Source organism: Aedes albopictus, chromosome 2, assembly GCF_035046485.1.
Source record: "Aedes albopictus strain Foshan chromosome 2, AalbF5, whole genome shotgun sequence".
Lineage (NCBI taxonomy): Eukaryota > Metazoa > Arthropoda > Insecta > Diptera > Culicidae > Aedes > Aedes albopictus.
Window position 1 is genome coordinate 59,975,290 of NC_085137.1, and position 25,587 is coordinate 60,000,876.

The 25,587-nt window shown below is 38.2% G+C and overlaps 1 protein-coding gene across 11 annotated transcripts in view; it reads right to left on the reverse strand.

Moving 5' to 3' along the window:
* Window positions 1–25,587, reverse strand: part of LOC109421643 (sodium- and chloride-dependent GABA transporter ine) — a 104,166-nt gene that overhangs the window by 57,086 nt on the left and 21,493 nt on the right. For all 11 annotated transcript variants that reach the window (XM_062849731.1, XM_062849729.1, XM_062849727.1 and 8 more), the window contains 2 exons: window positions 19,270–19,899; window positions 18,957–19,185 (listed from right to left, as the gene is read on the reverse strand). In XM_062849731.1, coding sequence (XP_062705715.1) covers window positions 18,957–19,185; window positions 19,270–19,738 — 698 coding nt within the window. In that variant the 5' untranslated portion in view covers window positions 19,739–19,899. The remainder of the gene's footprint in view (window positions 1–18,956; window positions 19,186–19,269; window positions 19,900–25,587) is intronic.

A 25,587-nucleotide genomic window follows, 5' to 3' on the forward strand; every position in this document is an offset into this window, starting at 1 on the left:
CCTCTCGACCACCTCACGCTCGCTCGTGAGAATATCCCCGTGATTATCTCGGCACATGTCAGCTTGTGGCACAAAGCCTCTGCGCGAGCGGTTCAGCTTCTCGTAGAACTTTCGTGTGTCCTTAGCGCGGTACAGCTCTTCCATCGCTTCGCGATCTCGCAAAGGCAAAGGCAGCCCTTCAATTAATAACTGTGGAAATGCTCAAAGAACACTAAGTTGAAGCGAGGCAGGCCAAGTCCCAGTAGGGACATAGAGACAGAAAGGAGAAGAAGATTATAGTTGGATATGTGGTATTATATTTCATAGCCATAACAGCTTAAGATATCTGGGACTAAACTGCAGAACAGCTTAAGCGACCCTGAATATCCCAAAAGTACATAGATAGTAGAATCTTTAGGATATAACTACTGTTACGAGTATAGACCTCAAGTTGATTAAGATAGCCAGAAAAATTGAGATATTTTTTAACGGAATTTTAATCGGATTGAATTAAGTTTTTATACACTCTTTTCAAAAGTTCGGTGAGGAAAATTGGTTATGTGTTGATCCAAAAGTAAATGATTCACGAAATACAGTGCATGAACTAAAACTCATTCAAATTTAAAAATATACATATCCAGATGAGCCAATAGTTTTAAGAATTTTTGTATTTATTTTCTGGTTTTTGTGTAATTTTAATAAAAGAAGCAAAAAGTATCAAATCGAAAACGGCATATTTTTTTTCATGTTTTTGGCTAGTAATGCTCAATGGCAGTTGTCCAGCAAAAATAGATACTCTGAAGGGCCCATATAGCCGAGGCGGTAAACGCACGGGTATTCAGCATGACCATGCTGAGGGTGACGGGTTCGATTCCCGGTCGGTCCAGGATCTTTTCGTAAAGGAAATTTCCTTGACTTCCTTGGGCATAGAGTATCTTCGTGCCTGCCACTCGATATACACATGCAAAATGGTCATTGGCAGAGGAAGCTCTCAGTTAATAACTGTGGAAGTGCTCATAGAACACTAAGCTGAGAAGCAGGCTTTGTCCCAATGAGGACGTTACGCCAAGAGAGAGAGAGAGAGAGAGATACTCTGAATGAAGGGAATTATTCGTGAATAACATAAAAATAATGACATCTGCTAAAAACTTTATTTGCCAACAGTCCTATATGCTATTTGTACATTATTTACCCCAAACTTTATTAAGAGAGGCTCATCTCTTTGTGTTAATCAAGCAAGCAGTGATAATCAAATGCTACCTGAATATCCCCCGAGGTGGGCGGTAGATTGGCTAAGCCAATTAATGCAAAGTAGACAATAAATGACAGGCGGCTGCCATCATTTTGAAATATTGCTGTCTAATTCAATTTGCAATCCATGATCACTACTTCTAACCACATTCGTCCAAACTGTTTCAAACTATGTTTTGTCGTTTTTTTTTTGTGCCTTGCGGTAGGTAATATATCTGTTTTACATACCCGGCTAACGCTTGTGTGAGGAGATGTCAATTTTAATTAAGCCCGTCGCGCGCTGGCTTAGGACGTACATACCTGCAGCAGAGATACACCCCCGCCACTCTTGGACCTGTGAAATGTACACGGCAGCAATGATTAATCATGTTTGTTTGAATGATCTATTTTTTTTTTGCTCTGTTGTGTAATCCCAATCCTCGTTTCCCTTATGTAACAATATCAATTTGCATTCGAAGTTAAAATTGAACATTTGCATGCAGCGCGAATGCAATTGTGCTCGCTTGACAGCGAAAAATGCACAATTTGATAGTGAGCTCTGCCACCGCCGCCGTACATGTACGCCCGCTTTCGGATAGAATGATGATAATTCCATAATCATAAAGTACACCTTATACCACTTCGCGGGGACGGTCGTCATTTAGCAGCGGCTGGCCAAGCCATTCAGCCGGGTAGCCGGTCAGTCAGTCAGTCAGTCCCGGCTGATGACAATTTCCTCAATTGAGAGCTCTCAGTCCCGTTGTGTACCACACAAACTTTAAACACGGGCAGCACATTTGAATGCTAAGTACTGAAATCCGCAACGCACTAGCCGGCTTGGTGTTTCACGGAGATCCAAACTCACACGGGGGGAATATGGGGTAGGATGGTTTATTTAATCTTTTTTTATTCGTGAATTTTAGTTGGAGCATCCATCAATCCTCAAGAGAAACCGTAAACAAATTATTTCTGGAAATTTTCTAGAAGGCTCTCAGTCGGAATTCATGTTGGTGTAATTTATAAAAAAATGAGGATTTCCAAAAAGATGTTGATGCTATGCTAAAAATTCCATTGACTCTAAAATGTTGTTAAATTTCATGATTTTAATTTCCGGTTTATGTCACAGAGGAATCATCTACTAAAGGAACTAATGACGGCATTTTTCAGAATTTTTTTTTTTGGATTTCGAGAAAAAAAATGATAACGATTAAACGTTATTTGTAAATCAACAGTCAACCTACTCCATATTCCTCGTGCCATTGAGACTAGCATACGAGATTATCTCTCTTGAAGCAAGTGGCGACAATTGAAAGTGAGAGAATCTTTCAAAAAGGGCAATTTCACTATGCTATTGCGTAGGCTTGATAATTTTGTGGTCCATGGTCAGGATGGTCTGATGGGGCACGATGTCTCTCTACCGATCCAAATGTAGGTCGTACCCGGGCAGAAAAGAATTACAAAACAATTGCAAGTTTTACCATTCAAAAAGAATTACTGAATGGTAAAATTTGCCATTGGTTTGTTTGAAACAAGTGACAAAAGGGCAAAAATAATAACTGACATTGTTCTATGAAATAACTAAAGAATGTCAAATTTTTACATTACAATGGCAAACCAAGAACAAAAAAAAATCAAGGTTGAGAATTGCAAAATATACCATTATTGAGTTATTGAAAACGAAACAATATCAAAATTAGTTATTCGCCTGTCAACAAAAAAAAATATCAAAAGTTACCATTAGAATAACCAAAATTCAAATTTTACCATTATGTTGTTCTTAATAAGTGCCAAAACTGCGATGGTTCATCAAACTCGTAAGAGGTCAACAATATCTCACCAATTGCAAAATTTGTTATGATAGCAAAATAAGACATTCAGCAGTTATTCTTCCAAATTTGATAAATGACAAGCGAATGGCATATTTTGATATGATATCATTTTATGCTATTGACATGTTATTTTAAACTCTTTATGAAGAACTCATGAATGACAAAATAAGTTATGACAATAAAATTTGTAATTCTTTTGATGTTGGTTTGCCATTCATTTCTACCCGGGTAGACATTTTGCTTTGCGGTTTTTCTAAACCGTTGCTCTTTTGCAATTCGAGTGATGTCACAAACGCATAGATAATTGTTCGTTAAAGATGCAAGCTAGGTTTAAAAAATCAACTTTGAACAAACTTCGGATACTTTTTGTTTTGTTCGACTCAAAATACGTGTGATGTAATTTTCAATGAAATTCCAACTGTTTGAATTAAATTTTCTTTTTATTGCTGTATACAATATTTCATAGTATTTCAAAGAAATTACATACAAACACACACTACACTTCTTCACAATGATATATGTAACAATAAAATAGAATAAACTGATCCTTATCATTCAAATTGCCACAACGAACGATCTAGTCCCATTCCATTGCCGGTAGCTCATTCAATTACTTAATCTAATAATGGTTTAGATTCCTCTGAATCTCCGATAGTAGATCGCAAAAAGCTCTTGTGCATTGAAGTCTCGCAGACGGCCTCAGCCAACCACTTCGGGTCGGTTGCGTGCCAGCACTAATCGTCGCTACATTTTTCGATAATTTCTCTGACACGAAGATCCCTCAAGCAATATAGTGAATGATGCTATAATGGTATTAAACCGCACTGTCACATCATCCCAATGGAATATATTTAATTGAAAAATTCCCACCACGTCGTGTCGCATCGATCCAATCAAGATGTAGTATGCGTTGGTGATATACTGCTTTTCAAAATGGTGTAACCGATCAGTTTGCACTCTTTTCTTCTAAAATGCTTAGAACTCATAGTCGGGAATTACATCAGTGATAAAGCCTGTATCCGCAATAATCGGGACACAGAAGTACGGCTGCAGCTCTGTAATGAATCGGTAAAATTGGCCAAATAATTGACTGGGAACTCTTTGGTGTGTGTTTATTATCTGTGCCAAGTTTCATAAAAATCAATGCATTACTTTTAATTGTGGATAAAAAACAAACAGACGTGCCTTGAAGCATTTTGTACAATCATGACCAATTTTCATTCGCATAGTAGATGGTTCTTTTACGCTACAGTTAAAAGTTCTGTGATGATAATTATGAAATTTTGTTTGAAGTTATGATACTTATAGAGACACTTTCTTGCGAAGTTTCATCCACTTTTATGAATTGGTTTGAAAGCTACTGGTGTTGATAGGGGTGAGTGTTAGTGAAAATTTTTCGTGTTTTTCATGTGCGATGTTTGCCTATGCATAACTTTTGTATTTCTCTGCCAATTTTCATGAAATTTTCACAGAAGGTAGTTGATTATGTGTATATTATGTCTGCGAAATTTGATGATTATTGGTGTAGTACTTTCAATAGTACAATCGAAACAATAAAGGGTGCTGACTAATTGCTGTCTAAGGGGCTAAAATCACGTTTAGTCCCAATACATGTTTCGACTATAAAATTGTTGATAGTGCATCGATTTTTATGAAATTTTGCTTATGCAACGAATTTAGATTAGGAGGTTTGTGTTCAAAATTTCAGCCATTTCCTTTGTCAAATTCAAAAGTTACAGCGCTGACAAGCAAAACTAGGGGCTGTACAAAATTCAATGGCGCACAGGCTACTTATTCATTGTTACAACAAAAAATACTGCACCGATTCACATGGAATTTTGTAGGTGAAATGAACACATCTTAAGATATTATGAGGCCGAATTCGAGCAACTTTAATGTATCTGTTACAAAGTTACAGCTGTATTTCTGTGTCCCGATTATTGCGGGTACAGGCTTTAGTTCATCTGGCTAACATGCTTCTTCGCGTTAACTAACATGTTTACGCATCCGGACAATCCACTGTGACTCTTTAACACAAAGTTTACGGTAGCGAGGCAGCGCATTCACTCGGAAGCAATCTTGGTTGTGTGTTTCCGTGATACAGGTATACCTCGATTTAGTGGGCATTTCAATTTTCGAAATATTTTCGAAATCGAATTTTACATAAAATTAAAGCAAATATAATTTTTATTTTATTTTAAATTGTTCACCAAAATGTACCAAAACATATAAAACTGAGCTTTCGATAAAAAGCTAGGAGTTTTTGGCACAGACTACCCATTGTTGAAATAGTCAATATTGCAGCACCTAAAAAGTTTTGCATCATCAATATAAGGAGAACAAATGGAGTACCTGGTTGTGAGTACGAGTTGCATTTTCAAAGAGAATTAGGGGGGTCATAAGTGATTTGTGTCTCAAAGACCTGAAATAATCACATTTTAGGGTGATGCAATATTCAGTATGAGTGTTGCAATATGCGATTCCATATTTATGGCGAGTAGTGTATATTAGTAGTTCTAGTTAAATAACGAAATGTGGCTAGCTTGTTACGATCGAAATCTTTTGTCTCCAAAAATATGTATGGTTGATTCAAAAGCCAATATTTTGAGCAATAGACATACACTATTGCAAAGCAGCTGGTAAGGATGGTATCGCAGCTGAACTCATTAAGATGGGCCCAGAAAAGTTGGCCACCTGTCTGAATCGGCTGATAGTCAGGATCTGGGAAACCGAACAGCTACCGGAGGAGTGGAAGGAAGGGGTAATCTGCCCCATTCACAAGAAAGGCGACCATTTGGAATGTGAGAACTTCAGGGCGATCACTATTTTGAATGCTGCCTACAAAGTGCTATCCCAGATCATCTTCCGTCATCTGTCACTCAAATCGAATGAGTTCGTGGGAAGTTATCAAGCCGGCTTCATCGACGGCCGGTCGACAACGAACCAGATCTTTACCATACGGCAAATCCTCCAGAAATGCCGTGAATACCAACGGTCCCAACGCATCACCTATTCATCGACTTCAAAGCGGCATACGACAGTATTGACCGCGCAGAGCTATGGAGATTCATGGACGAAAACGGCTTTCCTGGGAAGCTGACTAGACTGATTAAAGCAACGATGGACGGTGTGCAAAACTGCGTAAGGATTTCGGGTGAACTATCTAGACAAGGTGATGGACTCTTATGCCTACTCTTCAACATCGCTCTGGAAGGTGTGATGCGACGAGCCGAGCTCAATAGGCGGGGAACGATTTTCACAAAATCCGGACATTTTGTGTGCTTTGTGGACGACATGGACATTATTGCCAGAACATTTGGAACGGTGGCAGAGCTGTACACCCGCCTGAAACGCGAAGCAGCAAAGGTCGGACTGGTGGTGAATGCCTCAAAAACAAAGTACATGCTGGTAGGCGGAACCGAACACGACAGGATCCGTCTGGGTAGTAATGTTACGATAGACGGGGATACTTTCGAGGTGGTGGAGGAATTCGTCTACCTCGGATCCTTACTGCCGGTTGACAACAACGTGAGCCGTGAAATTCGGGGGCGCATCATCAGCGGAAGTCGGGCCTACTACGGGCTCCAGAAGAAACTGCGGTCGAAAAAGATTCACCCACGCACCAAATGCACCATGTACAAAACGCTAATAAGACCGGTGGTCCTCTACGGGCACGAGACATAGACCATGCTCGAGGAGGACCTGCAAGCAATCGGAGTTTCCGAACGACGCGTGCTAAGGACGATTTTCGGCGGTGTGCAGGAGAACGGTGTGTGGCGAAGAAGGATGAACCAAGAGCTCGCTGCACTTTACGGCGAACCCAGCATCCAGAAGGTGGCTAAAGTCGGAAGGATACGGTGGGCAGGGCATGTTGCAAGAATGCCGGACAACAACCCATCAAAGCTGGTGTTTGCAACTGATCAGGTTGGCACAAGAAGGCGTGGAGCGCAGAGAGCACGATGGGCGGACCAGGTGGAGCGTGACCTGGCGAGCATTGGGCGCGACCGAGGATGGAGAGTGGCAGCCACAAACCGAGTATTGTGGCGTACTATTGTTGATTATGTCTTGCCTTAATGATGTTGAACAAATAAATGTATGTAAATACATACACTATAACGTTATCTACATCAATGTCTCAAAAATTAAAAAAGTTCAGAAATTCATTCACTGATTCCTTTGAAAATGTCTCCGAGGATGTACTCTGGTATTCCTCCACGAATTGCCACACCCGAGCAGAAGAGAATAGCAAAATAATAACTACAAAATAACATAAACTGTTTTTATATCTTGTTTTGTTATTATTAACTTATCAAGGAATTACTATTCCATAACATGTTTTGTTGGACAATCTTATTTTGTTATTATCCAGGTATTGATATGCACCCATTAAACAACATTTAAATAACATGTTTTGTTATGGATCAATCTAAGTTATTATTGTGATATTGAGAGTTTACAAATATTTGATAAACAATATCACAACAATAACAAGTTTTTAAATTGTAACTACAACATTGGAGATTTACGTTCTTTACAGCATTTCATACATACTATCTTTTTATTCTATTTATTATTCCTGTCAGCTTAATATTTTATGAACACTTCGACAATTATGTCCTGTTTTTTTATCATTTTTTGTATCCAGTTACATATAGTTGTATCCATTCTATAGAAAATCTCAGAATATTGTAATAATTGGTGGATTAGTAGTTCCTCGGAAATAGTTAGACTCATATCTTATAATTCGCAATTAGGATAGCTCTATCTAAAGGGTAGTCCAAAAATATTGCTTTTGGTTTGTTATCAATAACTTTTGAAGATCAAAATTTGTTATTGAAATATTTTTCCAAATTCATTGTTATTAAGTTGTTATTGACACAAACAAAACATGTTATTAAATTGGTCTTCTAGGAACATTTTTTTTTTTGTTATGATATTTGTTATTTTGCCGCTTATGACACGCAAGTTTATAACATAATATGTTATGATAATAACATTAAAATAACAAATTTCATTACTCAGTTATTTTGCCAAAATAACGCATTTTGTTATGCAATTGTTTTTCTCTTCTGCTCGGGCAGAAATTCCTCCAGAAGTTCATCCAGAGGTTCCTTTGGAAATTTAGGTATTCGTAACAAGCACTTGAAAGGGAGCGGACCTGGTGTGATGGTTAGAACACTTGACTATCACGCCGAGGACCTGGGATCGAATCCCACTCCCGACAAACTCACAAAATGTGGGTTCTTCCTTCGGAAGGGAAGTAAAGCGTGGGTCCCGAGATGAACTAGCCTAGGGCTAAAAATCTCGTTAATACAGATATATAAAAAAAAAAAAAAAAGCACTTGAAAGAGCATAATTATGTGTTGTGCTATATTTGTCGAACGATCTCTCTGTACGAGAAGTGTAGGTTTGTACCACTATCTGCTCGGTCGCCTTTTATTTCAATTCTGCAAAGCTTTTTTTAAATTTGCAATCACCAATTCTTCCATTATTTTTCGCAAATCATTTCAGAGATTTTTTGATAAATTCGCCCAGGGGTAAATTCTGAAATCCCTCTGGATATTCATTCAGAAATTTATCCAGGCATTCGTTTGGAGAATCTATCTTTGAATTTCTTTAGAAAATTTATCAAAAATTTCTTCTTTTAAAAAAGTTTTCTAAAATATTTTTTTCGGGAATTTCTCCGATTACTCGGCCAAAAATTTCCTCGCGGATTCTTTCAAAAAATCTTCCATGGCTTCATTCCGAAATTTTCTTCAGGAATTTATTAAGATATTTCATTAAACCTATATTCAATTGTCACCTGAACCTGACAATTGGGTTCTTTAGGGGTATCCAGATTATTTCATAATCAGATTCTCCGCCCAAAAATTAGTCTATATCCAAATTTTTATAAATTTTGGAGTCCGGGAACTATTTTTAAAATGCATTTAAAGTTTGCTTGGGGAATTTTTTTCGTTCGGGTCGAACTGTCATTTTATCGATTGAACTGTCATGATAATTAAAACTGTTTTATTGATTTAACCATCAAAACAAAGGTATTGAAATCCAATAAAATCACGTTATACTCAGAAAAATGAGCTCTTTCGATTAGGCTATAGAAAATAGCAATATTTTCTTCGCTAAACAACCCAATTGGACAAACTACCCTGGTGTGCAAGCCAGTTACAATTTGGAATACTTTAATACAGTCCAGCTATTTTAAGCTCGTATCAATTTATCGGAAAATTTATTATCGATTTACTCAATAAAACTGTTTTTTTGGTGTAGCTATCGATAAATCTCTATGAGCCGTTTTACGAAGTGACAACAATGTTGATGATGATATTGGTTTTCACGGGTTATTGGACGCTACCTCCTGTCAAAATTAATTCATAAAATCGGCTCGTAAAATGGACTATTGAACTATTGGTTTCAGATCTTATCCCAAGTTGACAAGAATATCTAAATCATATCTCGAATCGACATCTGATGTCATAGCATGCTTCGATGCTGGAAGTTGGCAATTTTTTTAAATATTTTTTCTAGATAAATCTTGTGTGATATTGTTTTGATCTTGTAATATCTTAATTCTTGAGCAATACGACATAAGAGATTTTGATATTATTTTTGATGTTTTACTTCTTATACCTATCAATCAAATCAAAATCAGTTTTTGCTCTTCAGTAATCAATCAGTAATAACTGAATATGGTATTCATTTGATGTTTCCATCTACTCAGGGTGACCGAAGAATAATTCGACACCAACATTTCAAAAGGGCGTAACTGCTTTTGGAATCATCACCTTCTTTTAAAGCTGTGGATCATGTGTTATGATTTCCATGTTTTTCACAACAAGTACCAGATGGGAAAAACTCTCCTCTTTCCGACAACCACGGTGGTTTTTATTTTATTTTATTTTAATTCCTTGATCAACAGGCTTAACTAGCCCCAATGATCTTACTCTCTAGTTACATAGTTTAAACATACTTAGTACAGCAGACAAGCTCACAATACAAGACCACACAATTCTACACTCTACACAACAGTCCAAACAAAGCACTTCAACGACACTCTAAATGTTCATGGTTCCCAATAAGAAGATGCACGATGTTCAAACTCTCTAAACAGCAGTCCCGCCGGCCAGGTTGAGTCCATTAGAGCTTTATCTCTGTACTGCCAATCAACGCCAACTTTGAATGAGATGAAGCGTAGATTTTCATAATTGCTCCAACGCGGTACCAATTTAATAACTTCGGGTTGGCCATTTAGCTGCAAAGAGTCACCCACAATTTTTCGCATGGTGTCGGTTGAAACGTGTTTAGCGACCCTTGTAAAAAATATCCATAATTTGCGGGATCCAGCAGAAGCCATTTTAACATTAGATCCCATCTGCAGTTGAGAGGAATCGTTCAATTGAAGCGATGGGATGTTTTCGGAGCCACAATTTCTTTGTGGTGTAGATGTAGTAGGAATTATCGGGTTCCTATCGGAATTTTGGTCACAAGCTATCGTTCGTTTCAATTCGGCAAAACTCTGCTTAATATTTGCGAATTCGGACTGAAGCTGATACACTGTATGTTCCACATTGATTTCCGGAGTTTTTTCAAGCAGGTCCTTCGCGATCTTTTGATTTGTTGGTGCAGATCGCTGCTTGCGGAATGACGAGAGGCAATCTTCGCACAACCAGAGGACATTGTTGAAATCAACGCAAACTCGCATTTGATATAGGTTCATATTCGTGCAACTCAAGTGGTTTTGAACGCCGCAGTCGTCACACTCAATCCTCTCGTCCCATGCGCCGATAGCCGAAGAGCATTTGCCACAATCAAATCTGCGCGCCATTGTATAGTCCGTACAGGTAACTCAAGCAGTACAAGCAGATGACAACAATAATGGGCCGTCGTTAATGACCACAAATCGGAAAATATTTTCGACGTTTTAGAGCAGCGTGTAAATGCTATTCACAAGAGTTCATACTTTTTTGATACAACCGAGAATTCTTTTTCGACTGAACACAATTTTTGCTTGAATTAGGGTACAATTCACACTATTTTAATACGAAAATTGAACAGCGATTATACGCAACACGCACGCGACTTAGCGGTTCTCACGAGTCATTGAGTATAAGGGAGGCAGTACGACCTACAGCTTTGAAAGAAGGTATTACTTCCAAATGCAGTTACGCCCTTTTGAAATGTTGGTGCCGAATTATCAATAGTAAAAATAATGAACTTAAGTGGTCATGTCACTGTTTAATATAACAGTACAACTTGTAAGAACAGCTTATGATTAAAAGAAGGAAAAATTTCTGATGAAAATATTACCAGTTACTATGCTTACAAATTCTTTGAAAAAATAAATTGATAGAATAGCCTAGGGTAGAAGCATTAGTTTTGGCCAGTAAGGTTGGCCATAGTGCGTTTTCAGCCTGTTGCGATCCAAATAGGAATAAATGTATTTTTTACGAGCAGATCCTAATATAATATGATGATTACAGCTGTGAAATCAGCTCCCATATATCTATTTTGGCCAGGGTGCTTCTATTTTGGTCACTCCCATAAGAAATACTGTTCCAAATGTGTGCGTGGCTTATGGTGATTGCTTGGCATCCTCAATATCTGGCTGTTTTGTGTTACATTTCTTGGTGAAAATTTCTGTTAATATAAGTGATGGTATTGTATTATCATGTCAAATGGTCTAGTGCATCTGTAATATTGAAGATTTACGCAAGTTGTAACTTTTAGTGATACAAAAAGCAAATCTAAATTGTATCTAGAATAATAAGCAAGTACCAGTAGTAGTGTTGTGATTCCAATTACAGGTCGGACTCGATTATCCGGAGTCGGGTTCTGATGGTTCTCAAACATATATCTGGGGAACAAAATGCTCTATAAAGCTGAATTTTTGTCATTTTGTCAAGCCAACTTTGATTAGTGATCAGTTAAAATTTCGGCTTCTTACAGCATCCCATTTGTAAGATATTATTTTAGGAATCCCCAGAACACGACTCCGGATAATCGAGTCCGACCTGTACCCTTTTGTAGTTATGTATATGTAGTTCTCTCACTCGTGTGAACTATTCAAAAATTTGAGCCACGCAAATGGTAACAGATATAAACGACTATTTTTATAATTTTTAAACCGTTTTGGATATTTGCACTGTTTGTATGATTCTATGTATCAGTAGTGGGTTGTCTAGTTGAATGTTGGGAAGTTTTTGAAAATTCGATTATTGCTGACTGTTTTGAAATCGCGCGAACGTTATCAATTCTCGCAATACTTTCGAGTTTTGTTGGACTTTCTGATCACTAGTAACGCCTACGAACATTCATAGTTGAGAACATCAGTGTTTTAAAATTTATTTTTTTGCTGTATAGTGTGGGAACTTGAAATAGTGTTATATCTGTAGGTCACATCTGATTCTGACTTGTTCGCAAGTCTAAGAGATATTTGTCCAGCTCAATGATTTGAAGGGTTAGCTTACAGTAGAGGCTCTGTTTCCAATCAGCGAATACATCCATATCCCACTCAATCTGAGATACTGTTTGAAATTCAGATCGCTCGTATTTGCAATTGTGTGCCTTGAGTTACAGTTTGTGTTTGCACATATTTATCCCCCTCTCTGTGTTGCGTGTGCGTACTTTTCTCACGTGAATTGTGTGTTGGTATTTTTGTATTGTATGTTTATTTGGTAGTAATTGGGTTTTTAAATTTAAAAAAATGTATAGATTTTTTGATTTTATGCGAAAGAGCACCTTTTTCTAAGTCACTATGATTTTTTTCAGATTTTTAGAACTTTGTTTTGGTACCTAAAAACAATTTCAAAGAGATTTTTTGAAATCACCTTTTGACAGCTGGGTAACTGTTTGACAGCTTCGCCCAGTACAAACTGCGACGAGGGGTGATTCGGCAAATCGCTCCCATACAAACTTCAAACTGATTTTTAAATAGGCTCCCGGACTCCAAAATTAATGAAAATTTGGATTTCGACTAAGTTTGACATGCAGATTCAGAATATCGAATTATCTCAACACCGTTAAAGAAGCCAATTATCTAAAGTGCTCAAGATCTGTTTTTGAAGATGAACTCGGACAACTGTTGTACCACTTGTCACAAAACAGGTAATGATATAAACAAATTGCTCACCTGTAATTACTGTTTCGCAAAAACTCACCTCAAATTTCCTAAAAAAAATAGGTAAAACGATTAAGCAAAACGAAAGCGACTGTTATTTTTGTTCCACCAGATGTTCTGCCATGTACGAACGCATTATCAATATGAGATTTCAGAGTGATATTCCCCAGCTTATCGATGAACTTAAATGTGCTGTGCGTGTCAATATGCAGACCGTAATAGAGCAAGTAAAAACGGTTACAAGTGCGATTGAGACTTCCCAGGAATTTCTCTCAACAAAATTTGAATCGATTTTGGCTGACTTCAAAGTTCTGAAGGATGAAAACAGACGATTGATACAAGAAGTCAATGAATTGAGATCATCACAATCTTCTTTATCTGCTTTAGTTTACAAACAAGAGGCAGAAATAGACAGGCAAAATAATCCGTTGTGAACAATGTAGTTATGTTTGGTGTCCCATTCAGGAAGTCGGAAAATTTATCTGAAATTACCGCAACAATACTTGGCAAAATAGGAGCCGCATCAAGTAAAAACTCAGTTGTTTCCGTAGCGAGAATGCATGCAAGTGATAGAAATCCGATATCGCCAATTAGGATAGTTTTCCAAGATAAAAAATCCAAAGACCAAGTGCTAAGAATGAAAAAGCAGTTTGGTAAACTAGTGTCGACTATGATTAACTCCAATTTAGCTCATAGTAGCAGAACTTCTGTCATTACACTTAACGATGAGCTAACCCCATTATCAAATGAATTATTGAACGAATTACGGCAAGTTCAAAAAAAGTTGAACCTAAAATATGTCTGGCCAGGTCGGGGTGGTGTCATTTTAATAAAATCAGATGAAAACTCAAAACCCATAGAAATTCGCAATAGATTGGACATGCATAAATTTTTCAAGCAATCTCAATAACTTTTCGTGTAATGTGTCGGTTGATGTCCAACCACTATTTGTTGAACGCACATACCTTCCGTGTCGGGCTCTCAGAAAGCAATCTCTGTGTCTGTGGCGTGGCTTACCAGGATATCGAACATGTCGTGTGGGGATGCAATGAGTATCTTGAGGTCAGATCTGAGCTGCATGAAATTCTCCGGGTCCGAGGAAAACAACAGAAACCCGTTAGAGAAGTGTTGGCAGGACTTGATTTGGAATACATGAACCTGATTTACCAGTTTTTGAAACGTGTTGATGTCAGAGTTTGATGTAGTACGTTCCTTGTTTTCGTTGTCCGCCTTTTGGTTTTGTTGTTCGCCCCTGTCTGTCGTCACCCCCTTCCGTTTATCCTCTTCTTGTCGTTTTCTACCGATAAAGTCCTTTCTTTTTGGTTCCGTTACAAAAATGGACAATTTGTCCCATCAAAGTTTTAGTATAAGTTAGCAAATAATTTAGTTGTAAACCCATAAATCCGTCCTTCCCAATTTTTTTTTTCTTCAATCCTTAACCTCGAAACAGCCGCGAGTACTTCGGCTTCCCAAACTAACATAGTTTTAAGGCAGTAATAAATTGTAAAATGTAAAATCATTGTAAAAACAAAAGATTTCGGCTCAGTTATGCCCATGTGGCGCCCGAGCCTTCCAAATAAACGAATAAGTAAAAAAAAAAAAATCTCAATAACTCAATAACAACCTTTTTTTGTCATCCTCATTCGTTGCCAATACACCACAAAACAATGGCTAATTCACTACAGAACTACTATCACTACTGTATAGACGATTTTATTAATCACAATACAAATAAATCAGATAAATCTTTGAGGCTTCTCCAATGGAACATACGAGGGATGAATGATATCAGTAAATTTGATGCAATTTTGGAAATCTTGGACCAATGTGATGTTCCACTAGACATTCTTGTGATTGGGGAAACGTGGTTAAAAGCAGATAACACGTCACTTTACGATATTCCTGGATATCAATCTGTTTTTTCTTGCAGAAATTCATCCAGTGGAGGTTTAGCAATGTAAATTTCAAAACATATAGGGTATCGCGCTACTTGGGCGGTGGTTTTCTTCGTCTGTTATTTTCGTCTGTTTTCCACTGTAACTCGGTCAATTTTGAACCGATTGACTTGAAATTTTGTACACGGGTAGATACTATACCTATCTCACCGCATTCCAAGAATTGTGTCAATTGGTTCAAGATTGACTGAGTTATAGTGGAAAACAGACGAATATAGAAGCCACCGCCCAAGTAGCGCGATTCCCTAAAGTGTCGGTTGATTACTTCTGAAACTTTTGACGGCTTACATCATATACACGTTGAGTTAAAAGTGCACGAACATCAATATAACATACATGGAGTTTATCGGCCCCTTTCTTTCGATGTAAACTGTTTTCTGGACAAATTTGAAGAGTGGATCAGTAACAGCAATTCTAATCACTCATGTCTTATTCTAGGCGATTTAAATATTCCAATTAATCTTACACAAAACAATGTTGTTATGAAATATATAACATATAACATTGATTGAGTCGTACGGCATGGTTTGTCCTAATACCTTTACAACAAGACCGTCTAGTAATAATCTTTTAGATCATGTAGTGTGCCGGTTGGAAGATGTGGATGGATTTCGCAACGATACGATTTTCACCGACAGAAGTGATCATACGCTAATTATCTCTATTTTAAAAACATCTATTGATAAAAAACTAACAGTAATAACCAAATCCATAGTGAACCATCGGCAATTGGAGTTCGAATTTAGAAATTTTCTGAATTCAATTGAAGTCATCGATGATGTATCGACCACTTTGATAAGAATACAAAATTCGTATAGTGAAATATTGTCCCGTTGCACCAGAACAGTTTCAAAAACTATAAGAATAAAAAGGCATTGCCCTTGGATATACTTTGATCTCTCGGTATTGATAAAAATTAAAAACAACTAGTTGAAAAGAGTTAAACGCAATCCCAATGATATAAACCTTAAGAACATGTTGGACCATGTAAGTAAAAAGGTTCAATGGCTAGATACTGTGCGTATTTGATCGTGTCTCAAAAATCAAGTCAATCGGTTTAAACTTAACTGAGTTATAGCAGCAAGTGCCCAAAATAGGTGCTCCTGCCTAAATGGCCCCAGACCCTATTAATTTGATTTTTGATTTTTTCTTATAAAGTATAGATCGAAACCTTTCATTTGACACATTGGTAGTTTTCATAGAATTATGGTTTTTTTTTTTTGGAAATGAAGGCCCTTAGACTGGCCAAAACCAGTGCCAGCACCCTACAGTTTTCAACCAGCAATCAGTGAATCCAAATTCGGCCATCGCGCAACAATAATGACAATGTCGCAACTTGAATTTGTTGCAAAAATCCACCCAATGCGACATAGGTTTGTCCCAACTTGAACAGAATAGGACAAAGATTGCTCTCCACGAGTTTAGTGATTTTAAAGCCTTGCATTGCTATTTTCGACAGTGAGTAGACACTGCAATGCTGCTGAAAATCCATCATTAAAAAGTTTCTCAATGGGGTTATTAATAATCAATTATTCACGAGTTGAAAAGTACGCCACAAATTTTGCTTCTGGTTTGTCACCAACAAAAAATTTCGAGATCATGTAATTGTCTGTTACCGGTTGGGATAAAGAGTAATTGTCGCACCTTCTTTGTTCCTTGTTATGTGTCTGTTTTGTCCGACAATTCTCTTCTCTGCCAGCAATCAAATAGTGCATTCTAGGTTATAGCGCAGCTTCTCAAGTACAACCAAATTTAGCATAAATCTACTCTCATACTTGCGCGGATTGTTTTTCAGACTTCTAGTAACAGCCTTGTTATTACTAGATACAAATTGATGCAATCAGCAACCATTAGGGGCCGTACATATACCACGTGGACAGCTTGGTGGGGGAGGGGGTTAGCGAAAAGTCCACGTTTGTCCACGGAGAGGGGGGTGGGGGTTCGTCAAATGTCCACGTGGACAACATTAACATATAAATTAGGAAACAAGAATCAACAAACGAAACAAATTATGTCGCATTATTGATGAGATTCTCTTCAACAGTTCTTTCATACATTTTATTTTATTATACATTGTCTTTTAGTTGTAAGTTACTTCTTCAAGGGAAAAAATTATGGTACTGATTCACAGACTAATTTGTTTTAAATTATCAGAATTTCTAATTACTTAGTTTTCTTCATCGAGGAATATACTGGAGATTTAAAATGGAGTGTAGACCATGCAAATGTTGGTGTTTCAGTCAGAAAATTTTCTTTGAAGTTCTGTATGATTTTTTCTAAGTTTCATATCAATTTTATAAGCTACTTCAAAGTTTCAAAATACATGTAGGGATTTGCAGACTTATCTCAAAAACTTTTTTTTGTAGGTTCCTTTAAAATTTAAGATGTTTCTAATGGATATTGAAGTCTAAGCCTCACCAATACAATTTAGTTGCTGTAAATTTTGGTTTTTGTAAGAAAGAAATATAATCTTATCTCAACAAAAATCTAAGATTTAAAATTACCTTATCTCAACAAAACAATCAGACAATCATAGATTGAATAAATATTCTAAAAAACACCGTCTTCAACCAGAGGCTGTACAGACTAAACATTGAACAATCACTAACATTAGGCGATAGACATTACACAAAAACACCCAATGACTAGCCCAATGAAGAATTTTCGTTTGACGAAAATTTTTCACCAACTGGAGCAAGAATCGAACCCGCACTCTCAAAAACATTAAGCTGAATTAAAAACAATGTTGAGAACTTGTAGGTACCTATTTTGTGCTACTTGTTTGTATTCTATGTAAAGCTATAGAATATTCGTATTTTATAAAGTTTTCAATTATATTTAAGACATGATTTACGAAAAAAATAAACCTTCCAGGACGCGCGCCATCAAGCAACCGAAACTGCACCGCGCTCGCGCTATATACGAAAAGCGAGGTTTTTTGGTGGTGTTTTAATTTTTACAACAGCGCGCGCGCTGAAGGGTTAAAAAAAACTTTTCAAAATCACTTTTTCTATTTTTTTTACAAATGTGAAAATAGGGAATCGCGCTACTTGGGCGGTGGCTTCTATATTCGTCTGTTTTCCACTATAACTCAGTCAATTTTGAACCAATTGACACAATTCTTGGAATGCGGTGAGATAGGTATAGTATCTACCCGTGTACAAAATTTCAAGTCAATCGGTTTAAAATTGACCGAGTTACAGTGGAAAACAGACGAAAATAACAGACGAAGAAAACCACCGCCCAAGTAGCGCGATACCCTAGTTATTTATGTAAATGTTCCATACAAAATTTTATGCAATGTTTTTTTCATAATTCAACTCATTTGAGTTGCATAATGTTCATAATGCAACTCAAATGAGTTGCATTATGAACATTATGCAACTATTTTTCATTCAAATGAGTTGCATTATGAACATTATGCAACTATTTTTCATTATGCTACTCATTTTTGTTGCATAATGAACCAGTTCGGAAAAAATGGCCATTATGATACCAAAATTTGTTGTATAAAATAGAAATTATAATGCAGAATTGCATAAAAAAAACTTTTTTTCTGATGTCCACGTGGACAATGGGGGAGGGGGGTAGGGGTCAATGAAAAATCCACGCTTGTCCACGGGGAGGGGGGAGGGGGTCAAAAACCATGAATTTTCTGTCCACGTGATATATGGACGGCCCCTTATTAGTGAAGATTATTACATATGCTGGAACGCAAAAGTCGACGATCCATCGACCACGACCATATTTTTTCTATTTCATTTGTAAAATTAAAAAAAATCTAGCTGGCCATATTTTTTTGCCCAGCAGTATATTACCTACTACATATTTATTCTTCACACTTACGTTGGCGGGTTGATGATAGTCAGCAGCTCGGTGGGTGAGTTTGGCACTCGTCGAATCACCATCCTCCGGCCATCGGTGGACCCCACCCCAATGGAAGCCAACGATCGTATCGAGGTGGCATCGGAAAACAGCCGCGGGGTTCCGCCGGCTTCGCTGAAGATGTACGACCCGGTCCGAATAATGGTCGTCGGGCTGAGATGGGCATCGGCTATCCCCGTCCGGTCCGTCGCTAGGGGATGAACAATTCCGATGTCATTCTGTGCGCGTTGGGGTTAGGGAGGGGAGAAAATCTCGTCTTCCAATATTTACCTACCAGAACGTACCGATCTCAAACTGTGGAATTGCTTTGGTTTGGAACTTGGTCCTAGCGGGTAAGCTGGATTGAGCATCGAACTGGGCGGCCCACTTGACGAGCTCTCCCCGATCTCGAACTTGGCTACATGCGGACTAGTATGGCTACAGGTGTTAGTATTATTATTATTGTTACTGCAACCGGTCGGTTGCGTCGGTGAGGTCGGGGGTGGAGAAGCCGTTCCTCCGCTACTGCTAATGGCGCTACCCGGCTGCGATGGAACGATGATGAATTTACGATGATTTGATGGCAGTAGCAACACTTTGGAATCATCGTTTTGTACCACTACGTTATTGTTGTTCAATTTATTCTGGTTCTTGTAGTTGGTGTTGATTGCATTGAAATGCAGATCGTTAATTGCTCGCCGATTCGGAACCGGATTGAGCGAGTGCGTTTCCAGCTGATTCTGCTGGTCATGTGGGTGGTCCATCGTGCCCGTGTTTTGAGCGCGATTTCGTCCACTTCTTAAAACGAGTATATCACAGAATTCAGAAACGGAACAAACAGGTGCTCTCTCAGGTATCCGATTGGTGGATTGTGGTCATTTTTGGGAGCGTTTGTCTGTCAGTAGCGCACATCTAGCGTGATCATCTGCAATTGAAGTAGAATGAAAATAGAAATTAATCGAATGCCCATTCATGCCTTACAATGATATTAATATTGTTAGGTTTGATCACCACATGATAGTGTCATCATTATTTACTTTTTTTTGTTAATCTTATACATCAAAGTAAGAGAGAATAAGAAAAGTAATGAAAGAACACTGTTCTTGTCGTCTTGTCGTGAACGGCTAGGGACTAGTAATATTCATCGAACGAACTATCATCATGGCTATGATCCTGCAGAATTAAAGAAATGCAACTTGAGTTATTGCATTTACTGAAATGTGAGATTTCGTTCACCTACTATATTGCCAGCGAAACCACGCTGACGTGGTGCATATTAAGCGAGATGACATTCTAAAATCAGCCAATATTTCAATATTTCAAACATGTTTGTTATTAATTTACCCAGTCATAACTATACATTAAGCTTTGCATTTCGTGTAATTAATAAACTCGATTTTTTCTAATTTTGTCAAAAATTCACGAAATTCTGTTCGTTTGTAGAGGTACCGTTTAAACAAATCATCTTGATACTCGTGGTGTGCCGCAAACATCAGCGCTCGGGTGCACAAATTCATCAGTCGACAGCGACAAATTATCATGATTACCGACTAGACTACACTACGTTCAATTGAGTTCTGTGAAGTATTTAAAGATAATGAGGTATCACAGTACATTTCACGAAGACGTTAGTAAAAATAGAAGTCTTGATTGTTTCTTGGCCATACGAAATTATTTCCATATTACCAATCGATGTATAATGAACCAGGAAAATGAGGCAAATAAATAAAAAGGAAACAAGAAAGCAAAAAAACATAGAACCGCTCGTTATCGCTTAGTCCCTATTAAAACTCTAGCGAAACATATTAAACACAATACCATAGCACTGTTCACGAAAATAATCGCAGACAGAAAGGAAAGACAGATGGACGAATCAATAAAAATAAACACTTTTCTTCGTTCCCGTGAATGTTGTCTAGAAATTTTCAAAAGCACGCAATCTCTCTGAATTATTGCCCGCCAAAGTAGTCCACTACACAACGAACGGTCGTAGTAGATGGGTAATAGAATACGTCGCGTCTCCGTCGAGTCCATAATTATTACGCCCCCTTTTGTCTTTTTCTTTTCCGCTTTGTTCGTGGTAGTAGGTTAAAAAAACGCACAAAATACCAAGCGGCTCCACCACAATGCTTGCAGTATTTTCACTTTCGCTAATGTGTAATGGATACGGATGGTTGTGAAAAATGCCACAAAGAATATCTTCGAAACAGGCGATAGATGAACATGAGAGTTCACAGAAGCCAGCAGTAGGATCGCATCATCGGTCAGGGTCTAGGTAAAACAGCTTTATCTGCAAACCATTATTGTGTGCTGGTCACGAGAAATGGTCAACCGGTCGTCTGCTGAGGGGAGACCGGCTAATTTTAGACAAACAAAAACAACGCACAAGTGAGACACAACAAGTGGCGTCTTGTGACGTGGCGCTTGCTTACATGCTGGTGGGTGCGTGAAGGAGTTATCGATATGGTTATGGTCCGATGCGTGTTATGCGGTAGACGGACACAAATAAAAAGTTGTTTGTAGTAGATAGTTTAATTCTATGTAACACAAATAAGTAAAGGAATGACAAATTTTGAAATTTTGTGGTCGATAACACTGTAGGTATTCGGGATAAAAGGCAATTTATGTACTTTCTCATTTGACATTAAATGATTTTATTTGTGAAAAGAGCCGCCAGATATTTCCGACGCCCCTGGCTGAAAGAGAATCCTAATCGAGTGTGTACATTAGCGGGGGTCATCGGAACCGTTTTCTCAGATCATACCTTTATTGGTTTCGTTTCGGGTCCTGAGTATCTGTGCAAAATTTGAGCACGATCGGTTTCGTCTACATTTTGCGCATTGCAATTGAAATTTGTATGGGATTTTGTATGAGAAAACATACTTTTTTGCAATTTTATTATAAGTTGAAAAAGTTTGTCTGAAACTTTTTAACCGATACTGTAAAATGATAGCCTAGGATGTTCTGAAAAACTTTGTTGAAGACCGTAAAGCGATCCGATGCTTGTAAAAATAGTTATAACCAACGAACCACATGCATGTGTTTATGTTTTAACATGTAAAGGAATAACAATAGCAACATAATCATGCAGTTGTTCAAGCAGTACATATAGTAATATTTTTTTAGAGGTGTGCACCGATTTGAAATCTGTCGGCGGCGGCGTTTTGCGTTTTTTTTGGCCGCCGGCGGCGGCGTGAAACGACGTGGTCATAATATATAATTTTTTGTTAAATCCGTTAACCCTTATGTGGCCGGCAGGGTACCCGGGTACCCAGCACCCATTTAAAATACACGGTGTAGAAAAAAGCAAACAATTTGCCGGCCACATAACGGTTAATCAACATCAGTGTTTTATTTTTTAGTAACTCATCATGATGAAGATGCAATGATCTGTTTATAGTTACGGTTTAGTTATTTTTTTTTTTATTTTCACATGTTTTTTTTTGCAAATTTATTGAAGTAATTATTATGGTGAATCATCAATCAGCTGCCCAAAAAAATATCCATCCTAATTATGACATCCTAAAGGAATTCCCGGAAGAAATTTTAGAGGACCTCCCGGCGAAACTTCTAGATGAATTTCAAAATAAACTCTTAAAAGAATTCCCCGAGGAAGTCGTAGAGGAATTCCCGGATGAACTCCTAAACGAATTTCCAAAGGAACATCTAAAAGAATTCCCTGATGAACTCTTAGCGGAACGTTTGGGGAAACTCCCGGAAGAATTCTTAGAGAAATTGCCGGAGGAACCCTTAGAAGAATTCTCGCAGGAAACTCCGGGCATTCTTTGTGCAACTCCCAGAATAACTTTTGGAGCAACTAGTAAAATAATTGCCGGAGGAACTTTCGGAGGAATTTTCAGAGGAACTCCTAGACAAATTGCCGAACAAATTCGGAAAAGAATTCAAGGAGGAACTCGTAGAGAAATTACCAGAGGTATTCCTAGATGAGTTTCCGGATGAAATCTTAAAGGGATTCCCGGAAGAATTACTAGAGCAATTCCCGAAGAAATGCGTAAAGAAATTCCCTGAAGAATTCGTAGAGGAACTCCCGGAGGTACTTCTAAAGAATTCTCAAGAAATTAGTGAAGAAATTCCCGGAAGAATTCGTAGAGGAATTCCCGGATGAACTCAGATATTTCTAGAGAAATTCCTGGGAGAACTCCTGGAGGAACGTTCTGGAAAACTCCTGTCCTTCCGGGGGATTTCTTGAAGGAATTCTTGGAGGAAACTCCTGGCATACCTAGTGAAACTTCTAGAAAAAAAAACTTATAGAGCAACTCGTAGTGAAATTGCCTGGATAACTTATTCCCGGTGAAACTCGTGAAGGTGTTCTCGAAGATATTCGAATTCCCGGAAGAACTTCTAGAGAAATTCCCGGAAGAACTTTTAGAGAAAGTCACGGTGAAACTCTTAGTGTAATTCCCGGAGTAAGGAATCCCTGAAGGAACTCGTAGAGGAAATCCCGGAGGAATTCTTGGTTGGAGGAAATCCTAGAGAAATTATTACAGGAACTCCTAGAGGAATGTTGGAGAAACTTTTGGAAGAATTTCCGGAAGAACTCTTAAAGAAGCTCCTGGAAGAATTCCAGGAGGAACTGCTACAGAAATTGCCAAAGAACTCCCAGAAGAATTCCCGGAAGAACTTTTGGAGGGATTACCGAAGAAACTCCTGGAGTTATTATCGGAATATCCGATAATATACACTGGTATTTCCAGTGCAATTTCTATGAACTCTTGAAAGAATTCCTGTAGAAATTAGTTAAGGAATTCCCGGATGATCTCGTTGAAGAATTCGTGAAGGAATCCCGGAGGTGCTCTTAGAGGAATTACCGAACGAACTCCTAAAGGAACTCCCAGGAAGAACTTCTAGAGGAATTCCCGGAGGATCTCATAAAAGAATACCCGGAGTAACTCTAGAGGAATTTCTAGAGGAAGTACTACAAAAAGTTCCATAGAAACTTCTGTGTTTCAAATTGGATATTTTTCCGAAATCAACGAAAGCGTTTTAGATGTTTTGGTTGTTAAGTAATAATTTTACTATTAGAACAAATAGTTGGCAGTTGAGATTTCAATCATATTCTTAAAACTATTGCATCATGTTCATCTAATTCCGTTTGTCTCGAGTTTGTCAAAAATGGTGCACTACAGCAATCATGGGAAGTAGAGGGTTAAATACTAGCTGTGCAAACTCTTGATTAAAATACCGTGTACAGTTTGTTCTAATACACTTTCTCTTATCATGGTCGGCGCACAGACAAACAGACGTAACACTCTTCAAAACGGCTTGGCACATGCATTTAACGACGCGTAGTGCGTCATCAGCATCATTGAAATCTCGCTCGAAATTTCAAAGTGATAAAACTCAGTTACCAAAGCGCAAATTCGGATGAAAATGTATCATCCCATATGCTCACTCGTGGTGAGTGTGATGATACTTTTTCTACTGCGTGACTGCAAAATTTCCCGTTTTTTATCACTTCAAAAACGCGAGGCAAACAATCATTGAAAATTAAAAAGTCAATGATTCCTATGAAAATTCTGTGATGCACCAATTAACGATCAATTCAAATTTGATTTGATTTGCGCGATCGTCCCACCAGATGCACTAGTGTTCGATCGCTTTGACGTTTGCCAGTGTACACGTTGCTCAATGATGCAAACGAAAATTACAGGCAATATGTGAAGTAGTGTGCATGTCAGCAAAACGTCAAATCGAAATCCATCATGGCCGACAGTGTCGCGCGCGGTTCAGCCAACAGGTGGTAGTGTGCTCATGAAAATGACACCGGGCAAAAGTTTTGATGAATTTCCTCTGAGAGTTACGTCTGTTTATCTGTGATCGGCGTTTAGCTAAACAAAGTACTATTCAGTCACATTCTTCTTCAGGTTACTCCAGTGGTAGAAAACGAATACATATAAAATTACTAATGTTACCTATTGTACAACAGAATTTCCAGTGCAATGCGCCGAAATATATGGTGCAAGTCAACGAGCACAGCCCGTACAACGGCAGAAATGGCAACAATAGCAAACACCAAGGCCCAGCTGCACTTGAATAACAATAGTGCTGTGGCTGATCGAAGTCAGTAACTCACGTTAACAGGTAGCCAACACCAGTGGATCACGGTGAATCTTCAGAACAGTCAGAACAGGAATTCTTGTTTTGGTTTTTTTTATCTGTATTATCGAGATTTTTAACCCTAGGTTAGTTCATCTCGGAACCAACGCTTTACTTCCCTTCCGAAGGAAGAACTCACATTTTGCGAGTTTGTCGGGGGTGGTATTTGATCCCAGTTCCTCGGCGTGGTAGTCATGTGTTTTAACCATCACACCAGGTCTGCTGCACAATGCTGAAAATGACCAACTAGAGATTCCATCGCTTTGCGAACCAGCTTGATTTCAACAAGCTTTTCACGGCAGCGAACAATTATGTCTCATAATATGCTTACCGTTGCAGAAGTGGAGTACGTCAAGCTGGAAGCGCAGTGGGAATTGAAAGAAGAGAAGAAAAGATCTAGCGATACGTCGAATAGGTGTTCTATTGGGCTGGATGCATCGAACACAGAGGTGAGAGTCGTGATTTGATTGCACCTATTGCTACAGGACCAACAGCG